This window comes from Ammospiza nelsoni, chromosome 30 (genome assembly GCF_027579445.1).
Source record: "Ammospiza nelsoni isolate bAmmNel1 chromosome 30, bAmmNel1.pri, whole genome shotgun sequence".
NCBI lineage: Eukaryota > Metazoa > Chordata > Aves > Passeriformes > Passerellidae > Ammospiza > Ammospiza nelsoni.
The window spans coordinates 662024-686765 of NC_080662.1; the positions used below are offsets into that span (position 1 = coordinate 662024).

General features: G+C 46.0%; 1 protein-coding gene across 1 annotated transcript; it reads right to left on the reverse strand.

The window, feature by feature from the left end:
- LOC132085291 (uncharacterized) lies at positions 1-24016 on the reverse strand. The gene is made up of 43 exons (XM_059490666.1): positions 23993-24016; positions 21147-21257; positions 19496-19549; positions 18923-19063; positions 18593-18703; positions 18279-18417; positions 17348-17448; positions 16716-16829; positions 16396-16506; positions 15762-15900; positions 15259-15347; positions 14972-15103; positions 14644-14754; positions 14180-14318; positions 13677-13765; positions 13390-13560; positions 13062-13172; positions 12598-12736; positions 12095-12183; positions 11808-11939; positions 11480-11590; positions 10844-10982; positions 10350-10438; positions 9814-9960; positions 9485-9595; positions 8845-8983; positions 8343-8431; positions 7809-7955; positions 7480-7590; positions 6841-6979; positions 6337-6425; positions 6044-6220; positions 5716-5826; positions 5076-5214; positions 4573-4661; positions 4285-4416; positions 3957-4067; positions 3322-3460; positions 2693-2787; positions 2124-2267; positions 1793-1903; positions 655-793; positions 1-89 (listed from the first exon to the last, which is right to left on the reverse strand). Exons 1-43 carry the CDS (start codon positions 24014-24016, stop codon positions 1-3), a joined length of 5034 nt encoding a protein of 1677 aa, XP_059346649.1.
- Between the last annotated feature and the right edge of the window lie 726 nt (positions 24017-24742).

Sequence of the window (24742 nt, forward strand, 5' to 3'; positions counted from 1 at the left end):
TCAGGCCTTGATATTTCCACCACAATAATTCAGATCCACAAGTTTGAGGACATCAAGTGAGATACATGATCCCTGGTTCAGTTGAGGTCCTAGACAAACAACATCAAAAATATTTTAAAAAAAGAGGCACTGGCTAAGATGATTTTAAGTGCTCTGTGCATTCACTGACAGCCCTTAAACCTGGCACATTGCACTTGCCTTTTCAATCCCATTGAGCCCTTTCAGCTGCCAAAGCAACCTTAAAGCAAAGCAAGCACTGAGGACGTGGAACTACTGCTAAGCCAGAATGCAGCAGCTGGAGCCTGAGCTGCAGAATGTTTTCCAAAGGAGGGTTGGAGACCATCAGCTTGGAGAGAGGCTCAGAGTACTTGGATGGTGCCTGAGGATTAACTGCTCTGAGTAAAAGAATTACTTGAATATATTTCAAAAGAATATTGGCTTTGACCTCAATAGAAGAACCTCTGTGATTAAGAAACTGACACAGATTCAGTAGATTCATACACATCTCCATAACAAGAGCTGCTCTTCTACAAGGATGCATGTTCGTTGCTTACTTCGTGTCAATGTCAAGGTGGAAAAGCAGCAATTGTGCATTGGTCATTCCCCAAGGGAAACAAATGCCAGGTCTGTTAGAATCCCTTGGCTTGCACTCACCGTGAACTTCATAAGTCATGTAGGTGGTGAGTCCACTGCACATAGCAAAGACATCTGCTCCATAGGAGTTGAGGTTGCTGACCAATCCATTGGTGACAAAGGTGATCTTCCTGGTAGGTCTTCCCAGGCCAACCTGGTTCTAAACAAAAACCAGCATTCAGCAGGGTCAGTGCCAGGATTGGTTCCTGCTAGGGCTGTTCCTCGCACTGGAAGGATGACTCAGGGCTGGATATTTCAGTCCCAACTGATTTTAGGGACAACTTTCAGTCCCTGGGAGACTGTGGGACCACTGGCAAGCCTTGGGGCAGCTCCAAAGGTGGATGGTTCTGAGGCAGCCAAGGTGCAGGGAGCCTGAGGGGCAGTGGCAGCACAAGGAAAGCGCTGTGAGGAGGAGTGTGGCCACTCTGTGGAGCCAGAGCTCCTTCCAAGGCATTTGCTCAGTCCCTGCCCTCGCCTCTCAGGTTGGCTGGCAGGAGAAGTCTCATCCTGATTCCCTTCTGCCCTACAGAAATGTGAAAATGCGTTTTTTTCCTGCTATTGAAAATGTGGTTTTTTTACAGACTCAGTTCTCAGATTTCAAGGGAATCTTCAGCTTTTAGCAAAGGTGAATCTCCTGAATGCTGAGATAATTTGTATAATGTCTGTGCCAATGTGAATCGCTGAACTTAAACATGGTGTATAGTCCTCTTCAAAAAGTTTGAAAGCTTACCAAAAGATTTTTTCTATAAAATTGAAATATTTTTTTCTCTCTCAATTAGATCTTCTGAAGAAAAATATTTTTCTAGCCTTTGAGAATGAGAATTTATGAAACATACTTAGCAAAGAATTTAAAGTCTGGGTTGCTAAGGTAGTATAAAATATCTATTGAAATAATGATTTGAATAATTGTAAAAATGACCTAACTAATCTGAGACTTGGACTCAAAATTAACCTTCACTAAAGGCATCCAAATGAGAATATTGTAATTTTTGAAAGCCTTCAAATGATGTATCTGAAAAATATCACAGAAAATAACCAATAAAAAGGCTTTTAATTGCCATTTGGTTAAGAGGGTTTTGAAAACAGCAGTGCTTCAGGAAAAAAAAGGAATTTCAAATACAGCACAATGTTCCAAGCAACTGCTGACTTTGAATCTTACCTTGTTGTCTGCAGCAAACCTGACGAGAGCATCAAAGGTGGGCATCTCACTCCTGTTCATGGTGGAAATGTAGCACGTTCTCTCTTGCACCAGTTTGGTTGCAATGATGCCCTGTGCAAATAAAATTTATTGAGCACTTGCAGTTTGGTTTTCCACCCAAAAAGAGGGGATAGACTCTGACTCACAAGAGTAAAAAATGCTGAGAGGTTGCACCCCTAATCCTGGACTCAGGATGGTGACAATACAGAAACGTGCCCTGTCCTTGGGCCAGCTGTGCCAAGAGCCAGGCTCCCAGCAGAGCTTTTGAAGGAGCCCCCTCCCTGCCACTCACCGTGTTGTAGTTCCAGATGGTTTTCCAGGAGAACTGCTCGCTCCTTTGCTGGAAAATCACCTCATGGGTTTGACTGCTGAGGGTCATGTTTTGGAAAACACAGGCACCAGAGAAATGGCAGTTGTGACCTGGAATCTGCTGAGACTGAAAAGCCAAAAGAAAGCAGATGTTCCACCTTTGAAGGGAGACAGTGATCTCCCCAAAGCTTCTGGAAAATCCCTGCTGCCCCCTGGGAAGTGCTGGCACTGCCCTCAGTCTTTTCCAAAGGACCCAGAATCAAGGGTGCAAGCATTCCTTTTTAAGCATTCTGTGAATCGTTGCTGCATCTGACAGCTGCTGTCTGGTGCCTTTAGAGGTTGATGCATGCCAGAGCACTGGCCAGAGGCAATCCATGGTTACATTCCTGAACAGAAACCTCTGCTGACCCATTGCCCTGTTTCAGCATTGGCCCCTCAGCAGAAACTTCTCAAAAGAGGAGATGTCAGGCAAGAAGGGCATCAGGGTTGGCTTTGAGCAGCTTTGAGCCCCCCAAATTGGTTCAAGAAAGGGAAGGGCTAAGGTTTTCTCACCTGTCCATTGCCATGGAAATTACCACTGCAGTACTGCAGGTCCACAACTTGCAAAACATCCAGGGTAATGCATGATCCCAGATTCACCTGGGGTCCTTGCGCACCTGGAAAAGAAAAGACAAAACCCCATGAGGTGGTGCCTAAGACATTGACTGACCTTCTACAGGAGGATGGTGGTGTTGCTCAGAGCCAGCCAGGTTCTGAAGAATTGCTGTTCTGGGAATATTTGAGTTGTATGAGGGACAGATTCTCTTGGAGTCCCCAAAGAGCACTGGCTCTGTGACTGAGCCAGGAATGCTCACCAAGACCTGCTCTTGAACACCCTTAGGGATTTCCTGTGCAGAAATTGGGGCTCTATTGCACTTTGTTCTGAGAGTCCCAAAGGCAGGGCATTGCATGGTGAGGCTGCTGCCAATCCATGGGCCCAGACTCATTAAGATTACTGGAAAGGAGCTGTAGGGTTTGGTTTGGGTAATTTATGGGGGCTGTGACACCACCCTGTTCCAATCCTGATCTGCAAAGATGTTGAAACCTTTGAAGCCCCTGGTTTCTGTCTGACTCGAGGTGAAAATGTAGCAATTGTGCACTGGTGATTCCTCAGGAGAGAAAATTCCTTTGCTTGCACTCACCATGCACTTCATATGCCATGTAGGTGGTGAGTCCACTGCACATAGAGAAGACATCTGATCCATAAGACCTCAGGTTGTTCACCAATGCACTGGCAACAAAGATGATCTTCTTGGTAGGTCTTCCGAAACCAATATGATTCTAAACACGAAATTACAGCAATTAGCCAGATAAGTGTCAGAGCTGTTTTCTGCTAGGCATATTCCCTAGGGGAAAGGCTGTGGAATAGGGAGATGCTCTCTCACACCCCAAAGGCAAAGGGAGTCTGGCCAACAGCAGCTGCAACACCAAGATCTGAGCTGACCAATGCAGTTTGGTACTGAATAGTCTTTGAAGGACTTTGAGATATTGGAATGCAAAGGGAATTAAGGCACTTGAAGGGCTCCTCATGGATAGCCTTGGCCCAGCAAGCTGCAGAGCTCAACCTCATCCTCAGAAAAACTGGAGATGAGAAAGGGGCTGCACCATTCTCTTTCTTCTTTCAGCAAAGCATTCCTCTGAAAAAATCCCACTAGTGTTGAGAGAAAGAAAATCCTGCCACTTGTGACAACATTCTCCTGTCCAGAAGGAAAAAGCAAATGAAAAATGGGGCAGTGAACTCCAGGGTCAGGCATCTGCTACACCTTGGGAACCTTACCTTGCTCTCTTCTGCCAGGTGAGCCAGGTTATCAAAGCGAGGCATCTCATTTCTGTTCATGGTGGAAATGTAGCAGGCGTTCTGCTGAGTGACTTTGGTTACAATGACACCCTGTGAAATAAGGTTATTGAGAATATGCACTTTAGTCTTTCAAGCCTTAGGATTGTAAAAAACCTTTCTTAAAACCGGAATGTGTGCAGGAAATTTCTACTTGAAATTGTGCACTCAAAATGGTCAAAATAAGGAAACAATCGCCATCCCTGGGCCAGCTGTACCAGCAGCCAGACTCCTTGGATGCTTTTGAAGGAGCCCCCTCCCTGCCACTCACCGTGTTGTAGTTCCAGATGGTTTTCCAGGACCCACTGAAGCTCGTTTGTTCAATGATTGCCACACGCCATTGCCTGTTGATGGTCACAATTTGGGACTGGCCACCAATGATGACGACATGTGTTTGGCTGCCCTGTGTGTTGTTGAAGATGCCACCAGGAATCTGCTGAGACTGAAAAGCCAAGGGAAAGCAGATATTTAGCCTTTGAAGAAAGGCAGTGATGTCCCCAAAGCATCTGAAGCCCTCTCTCCATTTGGTTCAAGAAATGTAAGGGTCAGGTTTTCTCACCTGTCCATTGCCATTGCCAGTGCAGTACTTGAGATCCACGACTCCAAGGACATCCAGGGTAATGCAGGATCCCAGATTGACTTGGACTCCTTGGGAAGCAAGAAAGGAAGAAACAAAACCCCGTGAGCTGATGCCTGAGACCGGGGCTGCCATTGAAATCATCAGTCAGCTCTGACCTGAAGGACAGGGGTTCTTAGGGAGACACATTTTATTGCCTGGGAATTACAGGGGAGTCCAGTGTCAGCTGAAACAATCTACACCCCAAAATTCAGCCATCTTAAGCTTCCAGGGAAGGAACTGCAAGGATTTGGTTTGGGTCATTTATGGGGGCTGTGACCCCACCGTGTTCCAGTCCTGATTTGCTAAGATGCTGAAGCTTTTGTATAACTGCTGAAGCCCCTGGTTTCTGCCTGATTCAAGGTGGGAAAACACCAATTGTGCATTGGTGATTCCCCAAGGGAAACAAATGCCAGGTCTGTTAGAATTCCTTGGCTTGCACTCACCGTGAACTTCATAAGTCATGTAGGTGGTGAGTCCACTGCACATAGAGAAGACATCTGATCCATAGGACCTGAGGTTGCTGACCAATCCATTGGTGACAAAGGTGATCTTCTTGGTAGGTCTTGGAAGAAGATACTGGTTCTAAACATCAAATACCATCATTTAGCAAGATCAGAGCTGGGATCTGGTCCCTGCTAGGCATAATCCCTAGGGGAAAGGCTGAGGAAAAGGGAGATGCTCTCTTGTGCCACAGAGGGAAAGGGATTGTGGCCAAGAGCAGCAGACATGCAAAGTTCTGAGCTGACCAATGCAGTTTGATACTGAATAGTCTGTGTAGGATTTTGAGAATTTGCACGTCAGGAGAATCAAGGCCCATAAATGGCTCCTCAGAGAAAGGCTGTGGCAAGCAAACTGCAGAGCTCAACATCCTCAGTAGAAGTGGAGATGAGGAAGGGAATGGTGCAGAAACTTTCAAGTTTCAGCAAAGCATTTCTCTGAAAAATTCCCAAGCCCCACTAATGTTGAGAGAAAGAAAATCCTGCCACTTGTGACAACATTCTCCTGTCCAGAAGGAAAAAGCACATGAAGAATTGGGCCAATGAACTCCAGGGTCAGGACTACGCTACTCCTTGGGAACCTTACCCTGCTCAATTCTGCCAGGTGAGCCAGGTTGTCAAAGCGAGGCATCTCATTTCTGTTCATGGTGGAAATGTAGCAGGCATTCTGCTGAGTGACTTTGGTTACAATGATGCCCTGGAAAATAAAGTTATTGAGAACACGCACTTTAGTCTTTCAAGCCTTAGGATTGTAAAAAAACTTTCTTAAAACCGGAACGCATGCCGGAAGTTTCTACTTGAAATTGTGCACTCAAAATGGTCAGAACAAGCAAACAAGCCCCATCTCTGGGACAGCTCTCCATGCTGCCAGACCCCTTGGATGCTTTTGAAGGAGCCCCCTCCCTGCCACTCACCGTGTTGTAGTTCCAGATGGTTTTCCAGGACCTGCTGAAGCTCCTTTGCTCAATGATGGCCACACGCCATTGCCTGTTGATGGTCACAATTTGGGACTGGCCACCAATGATGACTTGAGTGTTGTTCAATATGTTGCCTTGGGTGTTATTGAAGATGCCACCAGGAATCTGCTGAGACTGAAAAGCCAAGGGAAAGCAGATATTTAGCCTTTGAAGAAAGGCAGTGATGTCCCCAGAGCATTTGAAGTCCCCTCCTATTAGGTTCAAGAAAGGTAAGGGTCAGGTTTTCTCACCTGATCATTGCCATTGCCTGTGCAGTATTTCAGATCCACGACTCTCAGGACATCAAGGGTAATGCAGGATCCCAGATTGACTTGGACTCCTTGGGAAGCAAGAAAGGAAGAAACAAAACCCCGTGAGCTGATGCCTGAGACCTGGGCTGCCATTTAAATCGTCAGTCAGCTCTGACCTGAAGGACCGCAGTTCTTAGGGCAATGCTTTTCCTTGCCTGGGCATTACAGGGGAGCTCAGTGTCACCTGAAATACTCTGGGTCCAAATTTAAGCCTCGTTACGCTTCCTGGGAAGGAGCTGTAAGGGTATGGTTCATTATTCAGGGGCGGTGACCTCATCCTCTTACAGTCCTAATCTGCAAAGATGCTGAACCCTTTGTGCAACTGCTCAAGCCCCTGGTTTCTGTGGGTTTTGAGGTGGAAGAGCAGCAACTATCCATTGGTCATTCCCCAAGGAAAACAAATGCTAGGTCACTTAGAGACAGAATTCCTTTGTTTGCACTTACCATGAAGTTCATAAGTCATGTAGGTGGTGAGTCCACTGCACATAGAGAAGACATCTGATCCATAGGACCTGAGGTTGCTGACCAATCCATTGGTGACAAAGGTGATCTTCTTGGTAGGTCTTCCAAGACCAAACTGGTTCTAAACATCAAATACCAGCATTCAGCAAGATCAGAGCTGGGATCTTGTCCCTGCTAGGCATATCCCGTAGGGGAAAGCTGTGAAATACGGAGATGCTCTCTTGCACCCCAGAGGAAAGGGAGTCTGGCCAAGAGCAGCTGCAACAGCAAGTTCTGAGCTGACCAATGCAGTTTTGTACTGAAATGTCTGTGAAGAACTTTGAGATCTTGGCATGCCAAGAGAATGAAAGCCCTTGAAGGGCTTCTCAGTGAATGGCTTTGCCCAGGAATCTGCAGAGCTCAAGATTCTCAGACAAAGTTGAACTTGGGGACAGAGTATTGCAGCCCCTTTATTTTTTCAGCAAAGCATTCTTATGAAAAATTCCTAAGCCCCACTACTGTTGAGAGGAAGAAAATAGTGCCACATGTGAAATTCTTGCCCTCTCCTGCAGATACAATCACACGGAGATATTTCCCAGATAAATCCAGGGTCAGGACTACGCTACTCCTTGGGAACCTTACCTTGCTCTCTTGTGCCAGGTGAGCCAGGTTATCAAAGAGGGGCATCTCATTTCTGTTCATGGTGGAAATGTAGCAGGCGTTCTGCTGAGTGACTTTGGTTACAATGATGCCCTGAGAAATGAAAATATTAAAAAATCGCACTTCGGTCTTTCACTCATTGGAATTGGAGAAAACCCTCTGTTACAACAGAAACAATTTCCAAGCATTCCTACCACAAATTTTGCACTCAACTCGGCCAGAATAAGGAAACAATCCCCATCCCTCTGCCAGCTCTGTCAGGAACCAGTCTCCTCATATGCTTTGTGAACAATCTCCTCCCCGCCACTCACCGTGTTGTAGTTCCAGATGGTTTTCCAGGACCCAATGCCAGCCTTTTTCTCAATGATGGCCACACGCCATTGCCTGTTGATGGTCACAATCTGGGACTGGCCACCAATGATGACGAGGTGTGAGTTGCCCTCGCCACCGGGAATCTGCTGAGACTAAAAAGCCAAGGGAGAGAAGATGTTCTACCTTTGAACGGAGACACTGATATCCCCAAAGCTTCTGAAAAATCCCTGCTACAGTGGAAGAAGTGCAGCCCCCTGGGAAGTGCCATCCCTGCACTCAGTCTTTTCTAAAGGACCCAGAATCAAGGCTGTGGTGTTGGGCAGAGGGTCTAAGGAGGACTGGCCACAGTTCATCCATGCTCAGACTCCCGGATGGAGTCCTGTCCTGACCGATTTTTTTGTTTCAGCATCTGCACCCTTGAGCAGGAACATCTCAAAAGAGGAGATGCCAGGAAAGAAGGGCATAAGGGTTGGCTTTGGGCAGCAGCTCAGGTTCCCCCCCCATTTGGTTTAGGGAAGGCCAGATTTTGTCACCTGATCATTGCCATTTCCAGTGCAGTATTTCAGATCCACGACTCTCAGGACATCGAGGGTAATGCATGCTCCCAGATTGACTTGGTGTCCTTACAAAGCAAGAAAGGAAGAAACAAAACCCCATGAGTGAATGCCTGAGACCTTGGCTGCCATTGAAATCATCAGTCAGCTCTGGCCTGAAGGACAGGGGTTCTTAGGGAGACACATTTTATTGACTGGGAATTACAGGGCAGCTCAGTGTCAGCTGAAACACTCTGGCGCCAAAATGTAGCCGCCTTATGCTTCCAGGGAAGGAGCTGTAAGGATTTCATTTGGGTCCTCTATGGGGGCTGTGACCCCACCGTGTTCCAGTCCTGCTTTGCTAAGATACTGAACCCTTTGTAGAATTGCTGAAACCCCTGATTTCTGCCTGATTCAAGGTGAGAGAACACCAATTGTGCATTGGTCATTCCCCAAGGGAAACAAATGCCAGGTCTGTTAGAATTCTTTGGCTTGCACTCACCATGAACTTCATAAGTCATGTAGGTGGTGAGTCCACTGCACATAGAGAAGACATCTGATCCATAGGACCTGAGGTTGCTGACCAATCCATTGGTGACAAAGGTGATCTTCTTGGTAGGTCTTCCAAGACCAAACTGGTTCTAAACATCAAATACCAGCATTTAGCAAGATCAGAGCTGGGATCTGGTCCCTGCTAGGCATATTCCCTAGGAGAAAGGCTGAGGACCAGGGAGACACTCTCTTGCATCCCAAAAGGAAAGGGATTGTGGCCAAGAGCAGCAGACATGCAAAGTTCTGAGCTGACCAATGCAGTTTGGTACTGAGTAGTCTGTGTAGGATTTTGAGACTTTCCATGTCAGGAGAATCAAGGCCCATAAATAGTTCCTCAGAGAAAGGCTGTGGCAAGCAAACTAAAGATCTCAACATCATCAGAGCATGTGGAGATGAGGAAGGGAATGGTGCAGAAACTTTCAAGTTTCAGCAAAGCATTTCTCTGAAAAATTCCCAAGCCCCACTAATGTTGAGAGAAAGAAAATCCTGCCACTTGTGACAACATTCTCCTGTCCAGAAGGAAAAAGCACACGAGGAATTGGGCCAATGAACTCCAGGATCAGGACTACGCTACTCCTTGGGAACCTTACCTTGCTCTCTTGTGCCAGGTGAGCCAGGTTATCAAAGAGGGGCATCTCATTTCTGTTCATGGTGGAAATGTAGCAGGCGTTCTGCTGAGTGACTTTGGTTACAATGATGCCCTGAGAAATGAAAATATTAAAAAATCGCACTTCGGTCTTTCACTCATTGGAATTGGAGAAAACCCTCTGTTACAACAGAAACAATTTCCAAGCATTCCTACCACAAATTTTGCACTCAACTCGGCCAGAATAAGGAAACAATCCCCATCCCTCTGCCAGCTCTGTCAGGAACCAGTCTCCTCATATGCTTTGTGAACAATCTCCTCCCCGCCACTCACCGTGTTGTAGTTCCAGATGGTTTTCCAGGACCCAATGCCAGCCTTTTTCTCAATGATGGCCACACGCCATTGCCTGTTGATGGTCACAATCTGGGACTGGCCACCAATGATGACGAGGTGTGAGTTGCCCTCGCCACCGGGAATCTGCTGAGACTAAAAAGCCAAGGGAGAGAAGATGTTCTACCTTTGAACGGAGACACTGATATCCCCAAAGCTTCTGAAAAATCCCTGCTACAGTGGAAGAAGTGCAGCCCCCTGGGAAGTGCCATCCCTGCACTCAGTCTTTTCTAAAGGACCCAGAATCAAGGCTGTGGTGTTGGGCAGAGGGTCTAAGGAGGACTGGCCACAGTTCATCCATGCTCAGACTCCCGGATGGAGTCCTGTCCTGACCGATTTTTTTGTTTCAGCATCTGCACCCTTGAGCAGGAACATCTCAAAAGAGGAGATGCCAGGAAAGAAGGGCATAAGGGTTGGCTTTGGGCAGCAGCTCAGGTTCCCCCCCCCCATTTGGTTTAGGGAAGGCCAGATTTTGTCACCTGATCATTGCCATTTCCAGTGCAGTATTTCAGATCCACGACTCTCAGGACATCAAGGGTAATGCATGCTCCCAGATTGACTTGGTGTCCTTGCAAAGCAAGAAAGGAAGAAACAAAACCCCATGAGTGAATGCCTGAGACCTTGGCTGCCATTTAAATCATCAGTCAGCTCTGGCCTGAAGGACAGCTGGTGACATTTAGAGTGACACTTTTACTGACTGGGAATTACAGGGGAGCTCAGTGTCAGCTGAAACACTCTGGCCCCAAAATTAAACCTTCTAAAGCTTTCTGGGAAGGAGCTCTGAGGATCATTTATGGGGGCTGTGACCCCACCCTGTTACAGTCCTGATCTGATAAGATGTTGAACCATTTGTGCAATTGCTGAAACCTCTGGTTGCTCTCTGAATCAATGTGGAAGAACACCAATTGTGCATTGGTCATTCCCCAAGGGAAACAAATGCCAGGTCTGTTAGAATTCCTTGGCTTGCACTCACCGTGAACTTCATAAGTCATGTAGGTGGTGAGTCCACTGCACATAGAGAAGACATCTGATCCATAGGACCTGAGGTTGCTGACCAATCCATTGGTGACAAAAGTGATCTTCTTGGTAGGTCTTCCATGACCAAACTGGTTCTAAACAAAAACCAGCATTCAACAGGATCAGTGCTGGGATGTGGTTGTGGCTGGGCACATTCCCCAGGGGAAAGCCTGAGGAATAGGGAGACGCTCTCTCCACATCCCAAAGGGAAAGGGAGTCTGGCCCAGAGCAGCAGCCATGCAAAGTTCTGATCTGACCAATATAGTTTGGTATTGAAAAGCCTGTGAGGGACTTTAAGATCCTGACATGCCAAAAGAATTAAGGACCTCATAGAGCTGCTCAGAGAAAGTGTTTTCAGCAAGCTCCACAGCTCAATATTCTCAGGGAAATCCAAAATCAGAAAAAGAATGTACAACCCTTTTCCTCTTTCAGCAAAGCATTCCTCTGAAAAAATCCCAAGCCCCATTAGTGTTCAGAAAAAGAACATCCAGCCACTTGTGAGCAACTCATCCTGTCCAGAAGTTGAAAGCACATGAAGAAATGGATCAATGAACTCCCAAGTCAAAGCCCCACTACTCCTTGGGAACCTTACCTTGCTCTCTTCTGCCAGGTGAGCCAGATTCTCAAAGCTGGGCATCTCATTTCTGTTCATGATGGAAATGTAGCAGGCGTTCTGCTGAGTGACTTTAGTTGCAATGACGCCCTGTAAAAGGAAATCATTGAGTACTTGGATTTCATTTTTTCATGTCCTGATATTGGAGAAAACCTTTTGTTAGAACAGAAGAGCAGGCCAAGAGTTCCTACCCAAAATTTTGCACTCAATACGGTCAGAATAAGGAAACAAGCCGCATCACTGGGACAGCTCTCCCTGCTGCCAGTCTCCTCATTTGTTTTTTGAACAAGTCACCCATGCCACTCACCGTGTTGTAGTTCCAGATGGTTTTCCAGGACCCACTGAAGCTCGTTTGTTCAATGATTGCCACACGCCATTGCCTGTTGATGGTCACAATTTGGGACTGGCCACCAATGATGACGACATGTGTTTGGCTGCCCTGTGTGTTGTTGAAGATGCCACCAGGAATCTGCTGAGACTGAAAAGCCAAGGGAAAGCAGATATTTAGCCTTCGAAAAAAGACAGTGATGTCCCCAAAGCATCTGAAGGCCCCTCCCACTTGGTTCAAGAAATGTAAGGGTCAGGTTTTCTCACCTGTCCATTGCCATTGCCAGTGCAGTACTTGAGATCCACGACTCCAAGGACATCCAGGGTAATGCAGGATCCCAGATTGGCTTGGACTCCTTGGGAAGCAAGAAAGGAAGAAACAAAACCCCATGAGCTGATGCCTCAGACCTGGGCTTCCATTGAAATCGTCAGTCAGCTCTGACATGAAGTACAACAGTTCTTAGGGAGACACATTTTATTGCCTGGGCATTACAGGGGAGCCCAGTGTCACCTGAAACAATCTACACCCCAAAATTCAGCCTTCTTAAGCTTCCTGGGAAGGAGCTGTTAGGGTTTGTTTTGGGTCATTTATGGGGATTGTGACTCCACCCCGTTACAGTCCTGATCTGATAAGATGTTGAACCATTTGTGCAACTCCTGAAGCCCCTGGTTTCTGCCTGACACAAGGTGGGAGAACACCAATTGTGCATTGGTCATTCCCCATGGGAAACAAATGCCAGGTCTGTTAGAATTCCTTGGCTTGCACTCACCATGAACTTCATAAGTCATGTAGGTGGTGAGTCCACTGCACATAGAGAAGACATCTGATCCATAGGACCTGAGGTTGCTGACTAATCCATTGGTGACAAAGGTGATCTTCTTGGTAGGTCTTCCATGACCAAACTGGTTCTAAACAAAAACCAGCATTCAACAGGATCAGTGCTGGGATGTGGTTGTGGCTGGGCACATTCCCTAGGGCAAAGGCTGAGGAATAAGGAGATAGCTCCACAGCTCAATGTTCTCAGGGAAATCCAAAATCAGAAAAAGAATGTGCAACCCTTTTCTTCTTTCTTGCAAAGCATTTCTATGGAAAATTCCCAAACCTACATACTGTTCAGATAAAGAAAATCCAGCCACTTGTGACTAAGTCATCCTAACCAGAAGGTGAAAGCACATGAAGAAATGGATCAATGAACTCCCAAGTCAAAGCCCCACTACTCCTTGGGAACCTTACCTTGCTCTCTTCTGCCAGGTGAGCCAGATTCTCAAAGCTGGGCATCTCATTTCTGTTCATGATGGAAATGTAGCAGGCGTTCTGCTGAGTGACTTTAGTTGCAATGACGCCCTGTAAAAGGAAATCATTGAGTACTTGGATTTCATTTTTTCATGTCCTGATATTGGAGAAAACCTTTTGTTAGAACAGAAGAGCAGGCCAAGAGTTCCTACCCAAAATTTTGCACTCAATACGGTCAGAATAAGGAAACAAGCCGCATCACTGGGACAGCTCTCCCTGCTGCCAGTCTCCTCATTTGTTTTTTGAACAAGTCACCCATGCCACTCACCGTGTTGTAGTTCCAGATGGTTTTCCAGGACCCACTGAAGCTCGTTTGTTCAATGATTGCCACACGCCATTGCCTGTTGATGGTCACAATTTGGGACTGGCCACCAATGATGACGACATGTGTTTGGCTGCCCTGTGTGTTGTTGAAGATGCCACCAGGAATCTGCTGAGACTGAAAAGCCAAGGGAAAGCAGATATTTAGCCTTCGAAAAAAGACAGTGATGTCCCCAAAGCATCTGAAGGCCCCTCCCACTTGGTTCAAGAAATGTAAGGGTCAGGTTTTCTCACCTGTCCATTGCCATTGCCAGTGCAGTACTTGAGATCCACGACTCCAAGGACATCCAGGGTAATGCAGGATCCCAGATTGGCTTGGAATCCTTGGGAAGCAAGAAAGGAAGAAACAAAACCCCATGAGCTGATGCCTCAGACCTGGGCTTCCATTGAAATCGTCAGTCAGCTCTGACATGAAGTACAACAGTTCTTAGGGAGACACATTTTATTGCCTGGGCATTACAGGGGAGCCCAGTGTCACCTGAAACAATCTACACCCCAAAATTCAGCCTTCTTAAGCTTCCTGGGAAGGAGCTGTTAGGGTTTGTTTTGGGTCATTTATGGGGATTGTGACTCCACCCCGTTACAGTCCTGATCTGATAAGATGTTGAACCATTTGTGCAACTCCTGAAGCCCCTGGTTTCTGCCTGACACAAGGTGGGAGAACACCAATTGTGCATTGGTCATTCCCCATGGGAAACAAATGCCAGGTCTGTTAGGATTCCTTGGCTTGCACTCACCGTGAACTTCATAAGTCATGTAGGTGGTGAGTCCACTGCACATAGAGAAGACATCTGATCCATAGGACCTGAGGTTGCTGACTAATCCATTGGTGACAAAGGTGATCTTCTTGGTAGGTCTTCCATGACCAAACTGGTTCTAAACAAAAACCAGCATTCAACAGGATCAGTGCTGGGATGTGGTTGTGGCTGGGCACATTCCCCAGGGGAAAGCCTGAGGAATAAGGAGATAGCTCCACAGCTCAATGTTCTCAGGGAAATCCAAAATCAGAAAAAGAATGTGTAACCCTTTTCTTCTTTCTTGCAAAGCATTTCTATGGAAAATTCCCAAACCTACATACTGTTCAGATAAAGAAAATCCAGCCACTTGTGACTAAGTCATCCTAACCAGAAGGTGAAAGCACATGAAGAAATGGATCAATGAACTCCCAAGTCAAAGCCCCACTACTCCTTGGGAACCTTACCTTGCTCTCTTCTGCCAGGTGAGCCAGATTCTCAAAGCTGGGCATCTCATTTCTGTTCATGATGGAAATGTAGCAGGCGTTCTGCTGAGTGACTTTAGTTGCAATGACGCCCTGTAAAAGGAAATCATTGAGTACTTGGATTTCATTTTTTCATGTCCTGATATTGGAGAAAACCTTTTGTTAGAACAGAAGAGCAGGCCAAGAGTTCCTACCCAAAATTTTGCACTCAATACGGTCAGAATAAGGAAACAAGCCGCATCACTGGGACAGCTCTCCCTGCTGCCAGTCTCCTCATTTGTTTTTTGAACAAGTCACCCATGCCACTCACCGTGTTGTAGTTCCAGATGGTTTTCCAGGACCCACTGAAGCTCGTTTGTTCAATGATTGCCACACGCCATTGCCTGTTGATGGTCACAATTTGGGACTGGCCACCAATGATGACGACATGTGTTTGGCTGCCCTGTGTGTTGTTGAAGATGCCACCAGGAATCTGCTGAGACTGAAAAGCCAAGGGAAAGCAGATATTTAGCCTTCGAAAAAAGACAGTGATGTCCCCAAAGCATCTGAAGGCCCCTCCCACTTGGTTCAAGAAATGTAAGGGTCAGGTTTTCTCACCTGTCCATTGCCATTGCCAGTGCAGTACTTGAGATCCACGACTCCAAGGACATCCAGGGTAATGCAGGATCCCAGATTGGCTTGGAATCCTTGGGAAGCAAGAAAGGAAGAAACAAAACCCCATGAGCTGATGCCTCAGACCTGGGCTTCCATTGAAATCGTCAGTCAGCTCTGACATGAAGTACAACAGTTCTTAGGGAGACACATTTTATTGCCTGGGCATTACAGGGGAGCCCAGTGTCACCTGAAACAATCTACACCCCAAAATTCAGCCTTCTTAAGCTTCCTGGGAAGGAGCTGTTAGGGTTTGTTTTGGGTCATTTATGGGGATTGTGACTCCACCCCGTTACAGTCCTGATCTGATAAGATGTTGAACCATTTGTGCAACTCCTGAAGCCCCTGGTTTCTGCCTGACACAAGGTGGGAGAACACCAATTGTGCATTGGTCATTCCCCAAGGGAAACAAATGCCAGGTCTGTTAGAATTCCTTGGCTTGCACTCACCGTGAACTTCATAAGTCATGTAGGTGGTGAGTCCACTGCACATAGAGAAGACATCTGATCCATAGGACCTGAGGTTGCTGACTAATCCATTGGTGACAAAGGTGATCTTCTTGGTAGGTCTTCCATGACCAAACTGGTTCTAAACAAAAACCAGCATTCAACAGGATCAGTGCTGGGATGTGGTTGTGGCTGGGCACATTCCCCAGGGGAAAGCCCGGGCAATAGGAAGATGCTCTCTTGCACCCCAGAGGGAAAGGGAGTCTGGCCCAGAGCAGCAGCCATGCAAAGTTCTGAGCTGACCAATACATTTTGTATTGAAAGGCCTGCAAAGGTCTTTAAGACCCTGACATGCCAAAAGAATTAAGGACCTCATAGAGCTGCTCAGAGAAAGTGTTTTCAGCAAGCTCCACAGCTCAATGTTCTCAGGGAATTTAGAACTCGGTACGGTAATGTGCAATCCTTTTCCTCTTTCAGCAAAGCATTCCTCAGAATAAATCCCAAGCCCCATTAGTGTTCAGATAAAGAAAATCCAGCCACTTGTGACCAACTCATCCTGTCCAGAAGGTAAAAGCACATGAAGAAATGGATCAATGAACTCCAGGGGCAGGTCTCTGCTTCTCCTTTGGAACCTTACCTTGCTCTCTTCTGCCAGGCGGGCCAGATTATTGAAGCTGGGCATCTCATTTCTGTTCATGATGGAAATGTAGCAGGCATTCTGCTGAGTGACTTTGGTTGCAATGACGCCCTGTAAAATAAAATTATGGAGCACTCTCACTTCCTTCTTTCAAGCCTTGGGATTGAAAAAAAATCCTTTCTTAAAAGAGGAATGATTGATGGGATTTCCTACCCAAAATTTTGCCCTCAAAGTGGTTAGAATAAGGAAACAAGCGCTGTCCCATGGGTCAGCTCTACCTGCAGTCAGTGTCTTGTGAACAAGTCACCCATGCCACTCACTGTGTTGTAGTTCCAGATGGTTTTCCAGGACCCAGTGAAGCTCCTTTGCTCAATGATTGCCACACGCCATTGCCTGTTGATGGTCACAATTTGGGACTGGCCACCAATGATGACCTGAGTGTGATTGAAGATGTTGCCCTGAGTGTTGTTGAAGATGCCACCTGGAATCTGCTGAGACTAAAAAGCCAAGGGAAAGAAGACATTTCATCTTTGAGCAGAGACACTGATGTCCCCAAATCTTCTGAAAAATCCCTGCTACAATGGAAGAAGTTCTGCTCCTGGGAAGCCTCAATTTTTTCCACAGGACCCAGAATCAAGCTTTGGCAGTGGGCAGAGGCCCTAAAAATTCTTTTCATGGATTCAGTGATTCATTGCTGCGTCTGACAGCTGTCATCAGGCGGCTTTAAATGTTGATGCATGCAAGAGCACTGGCCAGAGGAAATCCTTTCTCAAAGGTCTTGGATGGAAATCTCTGCTGGCACATTGCTCTTTTTCACCATCTGCACCCTCAAAAAGGAACCTCTCAAAAGAGGAGATTCCAGGCAAGAAGGACAACAGGGCTGGCTTTGGGCAGCAGCTCTGGAAACTCCAGCATTTAATACATGAAAAGGAAAGGGCTAAGGTTTTCTCACCGGGATATTGCCATTCCAGTTGCCATTGCCACTGCAGTAATCCAGCTCCACAATTCTCAGAACATCCAGGGTAATGCATGATCCCAGATTCACCTGGGGTCCTTGCAAATCTGGAAAAGAAAAGACAAAACCCCATGAGGTGGTGCCTAAGATATTGACTGACCTTCTACAGGAGGATGGTGGTGCTGCTCAGAGCCAGCCAGTTTCTGAAGAATTGCTGTTCTGGGAATGCTTGAGTTATATGAGGGACAGATTCTCTTGGAGTCCCCAAAGAGCACTGGCTCTGTGACTGAGCCAGGGATGCTCACGAAGACCTTCTCTTGAACACCCTTAGGGATTTCCTGTGCAGAAATTGGGGCTCTATTGCACTTTGTTCTGAGAGTCCCAAAGGCAGGGCATTGCATGGTGAGGCTGCTGCCGATCCATGGGCCCAGTCACATGGGCTGTGACATTCTGGAAGAATCCTACCATGTGTAGTTCATTAACCCTGGGGAATGGGATCATTGCCCCAGGGGAGAACTTACAGGGGAGGAAACCACTTGGTTTAGCACAAGGCTTTGGTGGCTGCCTGGGTCAACTCCGCAAGCTTTGTTCTGAAGGACAGCAGTTCTTAGGACAACCCTTTTTCTTGTCTGGGTGTTTCAGGGCAGTGCAGAGTGAGCCAAAACACCAGGCCCAAATTTATACCCCACTAAGCTTGCTGGAGAGGTTTAGTTAAGGGTTAAGGGTTTAGTTTGGATCATTTATGGGGGTTGTGACCCCACCCTGTTCCAGTCTTGATCTGCCAACGTGCCAAACCCTTTGTGCAACTGCTGAAGCCCTTGGTTTCTGTCTGGCCCAAAGTGGAAGAGCAGCATCTGTGCCTTTGTCATGCCCCAGGAGACAAAAAGGCCAGGTCAGTAACACTCAGAATTGCCATGCTTGCACTCACTGTGAACTTCGGTAGCCATGTAGGTGGTGAGTCCGCTGCACATAGCTGAGATTTCTATTCCATAGGAGCTGAGGTTTGTTACCAGTCCATTGGTGACAAAGGTGATCTTCTTGCTAGGTCTTCCAAGACCCATCTGGTTCTAAACAGCAAATTCCAACATTCAGCAAGATAATACAGAATAATGTAACTGCAAAATATTACCAAAAGTCTCAGCAATAAAATGTCTTATTATTTACCCATTGGTTAAGAAGGTTTGTAAAATAGTCTCAGACAAAAAATTAATATCAACTACAGTAAGATATTTTGAATCTTACCCCATTCTGTGAAGCCATGTGGGCCAGATTCTCAAAGCTGGGCATCTCATTTCTGTTCATTACAGAAATGTAGCAGGTGTTCTGTTGCACCAATTTGGTTGCAATGATACCCTGTAAGAAAAAGTTATTAATCACTTGCAATTCAGTTTTTTAAGTCTTGGGACTGGAGAAAACCCTTTGTTAAAACAGGAACAGATGCCAAGGGTTGCTGCCCCAGATCATGGGCTCCAGATGTACAGAATAAGGAAACAATCCCCATTCCTGGGCCAGCTCTACCAGGAGCCAGTCTCCTCACATGCTTTGTGAACAAGCCTCCTCCCTGCCACTCACCGTGTTGTAGTTCCAGACGGTTTTCCATGAGAACTGGTTGCTCCTTTGTTCAATAACCACCACACGTGTCAGACTGCTGAGAGTTAGATTTTGGAAAACACCACCAACAGAGACCTGGCAGTTGTTGCCCGCCTGCTGAGACTGAAAAGCCAAGGGGAAGAAGATGTTTAGTCTGAAGGGAGGCAGTGATGTCCCCACAGTGTTAGAAAAATCCCTGCTACATTGGAAGGGCTGCTCTCTGCTAAGTGCCATCACAATCTGTGATTGGCCACTAGTGATGGGGACCTCGGTTTCTACCCCAAGGATGACTTGTTGATTTTCAATTATTTGCTGAGACTCAATTAAAAAATGAGACATGTTTAGATTTTCAAGCTAGTCAGTGATCTCCTAAAATTTTAACAAAAATCTTTGCTAGACTAGAATAAGTTCTACCACATAGAGAGTGCCAGAGTTTCATCTGTCAGAGAAGATTTCAATTTGTTTCCTCCAAAGGGGTGGTGAAAGAAAAAGGATATCTCATGAAGCAGGGAACATAGAAAGAGCAGCATTGTGGAATTGTTCATTTGTACTCACATAATCAGCAAGGGCTGGAGTCAGGACAAGTCCTAGAAGGACTGCAGTCAAAATCTGAAATCAAAAACAAATACAAAAGTGTAACTGCAGCTCTGGCTGACAAATCTGGTCATGACAATCCTCCTTTTCTTTTCCTAATCTGATGTTCAAGGGTCCTCCTTGGATCCTTTTTTTGCTTTCAACCTGGGATTGCATCAGTGCCCCCAAAGGGAAGCATCCTTGCTTTACCCCAGGCTGCTCAAAGTAGACACATTCAACACTTGCTCTTTCAAGAGCTGAACCTCAAGTTGTTTCTCAGAGCTGTGCAGGCACACACAGGTATTTCACAAGAGTGAGGAGAAAGCTTTTCCATTTCTTCTGCTCTGGCATTACAGGGAAGGGCTTGATGCCCCAGTGCAGTGCTCCAGTGGTGCAAAAGCATTGACAATAAGCCCTTCTGAGAGATAAAGGAATGGGTTTGAATCAAAGTTTCAGTTCATAAGGAAGAAAAGCATGCATACTTACAGAGAGATGCATCCTGACTGCAGAGCTGATGCTGCTGCAAGTAGGAAGAACAATGTAAACCCTCCACCTTTTATATGTTTTCAGAATTAGGTGTGGAAGTAGTGAATGTGGCAATAAAATTATTTTGTGATTTGTATCCCTGCTGCATTTCACTGAAAATTATTTCCTGCTGTAACTACTTGATAAACACGGGGATTATACTTCTGCAAATTTCGACCTGATAATTATCAGATAAACCTCCATTTCTAGTAAAATATTAAATATGCTTTGCAGTAACTTTCTGACATGTACTAATTACTTCTGAAACTTTACATCAAACTTACAATCAGAGATAGCCTTGGCTTTAAGCAAACAGAAAAACCCACTTTCACTTAGTCTGAATAAATAAAAGCCTTTGCACTTTCCAGATTGCACTTTATGTTCTTTGTAACCATAGAACCCACAAAAACACGTGCCCCAAGTACAACATGGCCACTGAAAACTGTTTTACCAGAATCACAGAGGACCCACAAGAATCATCAGGTCTAGCTCCTGGGCCTGAACAAGAACAGTCCCCAGGAGTCCCACCTGGTAATATTGTCCAAACACTCCTTTGTGGGGGAATAGAATGTGACAAAATAAAGATAGTGCAGAAGGTAATCTCACTGCTGAGGAGTTGCAGCTGTACTAATTACCAGAGATTAGGAGCAGGCCTGCCCTTAACAGGCCACACTGAGTCCAATGAGGATGAGTGCTATAAAAGAGGGGGTTAGCTGGGTAAGGAGGGAGCTGGGGATTGTTGCTTGTGTTGTGAAGAGAGCTGCAGGTTGTTGGCTGTGCAGAAGAAAGAGTCAGTGCTGTGAGGAACTGCCCATGAGAAATCACTGAGGAGGTATGGGACTTTTGCAATGCAATGACAACACTCCTTGAGCTCCATCTGGCTTGGTCCTGTCACAACTTTTCTGGGAGCCTGTTCCAGCTCCCAAGCACCCTCTGGGTGAAGAACATTTTTCTAATATCCAACCTAAACCTCCCCTGACCCAGCTCCAGCCATTCCCTTGGGTCATGTCACTCATTACAGACAGGAGAGATGGGAGAGCTCCTTCTCCATAGCTCCTTGGAGGATGTTAAAGAGCTCCATCTCCCCTCAGCCTCCTCCACCACATACCCTCAGCTGTTCCTGCCATGGCTTCTCCTTGAAGCCATCCTCATAGCCCAATGCCAAGTTTTCAGTTTCATTCTGTGAGCATCCTGGCTCTATGGCACTGAAGCTACTCAGCTGCAAGCCAGTTTTAAAAGGCAATACGGTTAGGTGTGGGAGATTATGCATAAAAATGAGGTCTAAATGCTGTTGCGTGTGCAGTATGAAATTGAATGCTTGTCTCAGTTTCACTATGTGAATCAGCAAGCCTGAAGCAGTATTTTTGGGACGTACAGCTACATCAAACGGGCATTACATATGACAGGCTGCTTTATAAGCAGCAATGCCGGTGTGGATTTATGAGAGGCGAACTGTGCTTTCCCTCCCTCGCTGCTGCCCGACGAGAAACACCGAGAAAACCCCTATGCTGCCCGCATGGAATTCACCCTTTGCTCAAGGAACAAACCTTCATGCTTTTGCTGCAGTGTGGGACAGCTTAAGAGGGCCGGAGGGAGTGGGGCTGAGGCAGCGTCGGGCCATGAGGGGAGCGGAAAAAGGGCGGGAAAGGCCCTCAGAGGCGGCGACACCTCAGTGGACCCAGCAGAGTGTCGCTGGCACGTTTATGTCCTTGCAGCTTGGTTATTTTACAATTCTTAAGGTAAATTTGACTCACAAGAGCGGCGCTGGCACATTTATGTTGTTGTAGCTTGGTTAATTTACAATTCTTGAGGTAATTAGGTGGTGGGGGGAGGAGACGAGCACGGGTGGGAGGAAAAAGGGCGGGAAAGGCCCTCAGAGATGACAGCGCCTCAGCGGACCCGGCAGAGCTTCGCTGGCACATTTATGTTGTTGCAGCTTGGTTATTGTACAATTATTGAGGTAATTTTTACTCACAAGACGGGTATTAGGCCTGCTGGTGGTGCGTCCAATCAGAATATCTATTTTGTGTAAAAAAAAAAAAAAAAACCTCGGAAATCTGGTTCTTTCAAAATCGCCAATTTGTCTTAAAATACATGAGGGAATTAAAACACCTGTATTAGATTGTGTGGTGGCATTTTAATTATACTCAAGTCACTCTTGGGCATTTTTTGTTCACAGTTTTTCAGGTGTTAACTTTATATTCTGTCTGCCGTAGGATGAGCAGAAAAACAGATTTAAGATTGGATAAAATCCTGACACTTTGTTACACTGAGTGGATTGCTTATGGGTTGTGCTCACAATTTAAATTCAAATGAAGCTCAGGCCTCACGCCTTGTTGAGAGAGATCTTTTCTGGCTCGAGTAAGCGACTCCAATCTTCTACACTCCTAATATTTCTAGACCTGTGTAGTTAAATAGACATTTTGTGAGTTGCAGTGTTGATGTCTCCTGAGCCTCACTGGAGTCTTTGCTGTCATGTCCATATTTAGAAATCTCTTTTTCAGTCTTGTTCTTTTCTTGATCAGTCAAAACCTAAATCAATTTAAATTCTCTACTTAATGGCATGACAATGCTTATTTCTAAAATAAACTATTGCAATTTGTTGGTATGTTGGTAAGATGTTAAAATAAAAACACCATAGTTATGCTGATCTCTATAAAAACAGACTTTAGTTCACCTGATTTTAAATGGTTAATGTAGAAGATATAGCAAAGTAATAGGCAGTTAATTTATCTTAACTTTCAAGTGTGAATTATCTTGCTCTAATAAGTTTGAGCCTGATAAGAACTTTGATCCTGAAAAAAAAAGAAAAGCTGATTAAACTGAGAAAATAAGAGAACATTGTAGTGGAATTTTTTCCAACTTTGTGTTGGAAATTTACCAGGAAAAGTCACTTAAGAACAGAACTGCATCATTCTAAACGTATATAGCAAGCGCTTGTTTATTTTGGAACTCCAGGGCTGTCAGTAGCAGACTCACCAGGAGCTGGCCCTGTATTTTCCATGGGCTCAAGCTTTGGAGTCTGTTCCTGGAGATAATGAAGTGATTCTCTCTGGCTGACAATTGGTAGGGCTAGGTCCCTGAGCATCAAAGAAACAAAGCCAGAAAACAGCATTTAGGAAAACCAGCACAGGAATTCAGAACCTGTACACACTTCTTTGTTATGGGCGAAGGGGTCATTCCTGGGAATGCAGCTTTTGAAGGAACTTTTAGAGCAACTCAGCCCTGCTGAGAAAGTTTCTTCAGTTCTTGGAGCCTTTTCTCTTGCTCCTGTGTGTAGGAATATGTGCGTTTCACTGACAATCTTTTGCCCCACTTTCAACCATCCTACCTTGTCTCCTGAAGGTGGTGTAGGAAAGGGTTTGCCAAGCCAAAGCCTCTTGCTGGTTGTAGCAATGATGCAAGTGTTCTTTGAGAAAACCTTGGTTGCAACGTAGCCCTGTTAAACAAAAACCCCTTTTTGTTGCAAACAATATATGGGGAAAGAGAAGCGCGTTGCTAGAGAGAGGTGCTGGTTAGAAGAAAGGCTTCCTACAGTGCAAATAGTCATGGGGAAAGAAAAATATTGGTCCTTTCAATTATATTGTTTAGGCAAATGTGTCATGGAGGCCGACAAGAGACTTTGCTAAAAGGTAAATTGCCTCCTCCAGTAATGCCACGTGTATGGTGTGTTCTGCTGCTGAGGGCAGGTGAAGGAATTTGCTGCTGAAAAGCTAATGCAGCACACAGTGTACCAGGAGGAGTTACAAGGCTGAAGGAGCATGTTTTAAAGCATCTCCTCTGAAATCTGTTGAAGTTTTATAGAATCAAAGAATCAACCAGGTTGGAAAAGACCTTTGAGGCCATCGAATCCAACCAATGACCTGACACCTCCTTGTCAACCAGACCATGGCACTGAGTGCCACATCTGGTGTTTTCCTAAACCCTTCCAGGGACATTGACTCCACCACCTACCTGGGCACCCATTCCTATGCCCATCATGCTTTCTGTGAGGAAATTCCACCTAATGTCCAGCCTACATTTCCCCTGGTGCTGAGGCCTCTTGTCCTATTGCAAGTTACCTGGGAGTAGAGATCAACCCCACCTGGCTGCATTTTTTCAGGGAGTTGTAGGGGGTGGTAAGATCTCCCCGGAGCCTCCTCTTCTCCAGGCTAAACACCCCCAGGTCCCTCCACACAGGGCTTGTGTTCCAGACCCTCTGTCAGCCCTGTTGCCGTTCTCTGGACACACTCCAGCATCTCAACTTCCTTCCCTTTTATGGGAAATGATAGGTGTACTTACAGGGAACTTCATTTGGATGGCAGGCCCGGCCAGCTCTGCTGCTAATTGATGTGTACTCTTGCTTTTTATACATAATATCCCAAAGTTAAATCTGAAAATGGGTTTGCCTTATTGGCAGGTGCCCTGTGTTCACAGAAGCATGACGAGTTTCCTGGGGAAGTGCTCTGATAAGAGGAGGCTTTGATACCTGGCTGATTGAATTCGTGGCATACAGGGAGGTGAGAGAAAAGTGCGCATGGTAAGCTCAGTGTATTGAGCAGCCACTTGTAAATGGAAAAAGAAATTATGCGCAGGAACAGAGCAGAGATTCCCAGTAAACTTGCAGTGATGCTTTGTGCCAGTGTGTCAAAGGACTCAGCCTGAAGTTGTGCCTCTGACCAAAAGCACCATTCAAAGCAAGGGGGTGGTAATCTTGCTGTGTTA

Excerpts from the sequence above, each read along its gene's own strand:
- LOC132085291 (XM_059490666.1), bottom strand. The coding sequence starts at position 24,016 with ATGGGCATAGGAATGGGTGCCCAG. Across the intron at positions 14,319-14,643 it reads ACCTGGCAGAAGAGAGCAAG|AACCAGTTTGGTCATGGAAG; the intron begins GTAAGGTTCCCA and ends GTTTTTGTTTAG. Across the intron at positions 4,417-4,572 it reads CTGGCAATGGCAATGGACAG|GGCAGCCAAACACATGTCGT; the intron begins GTGAGAAAACCT and ends AACAACACACAG.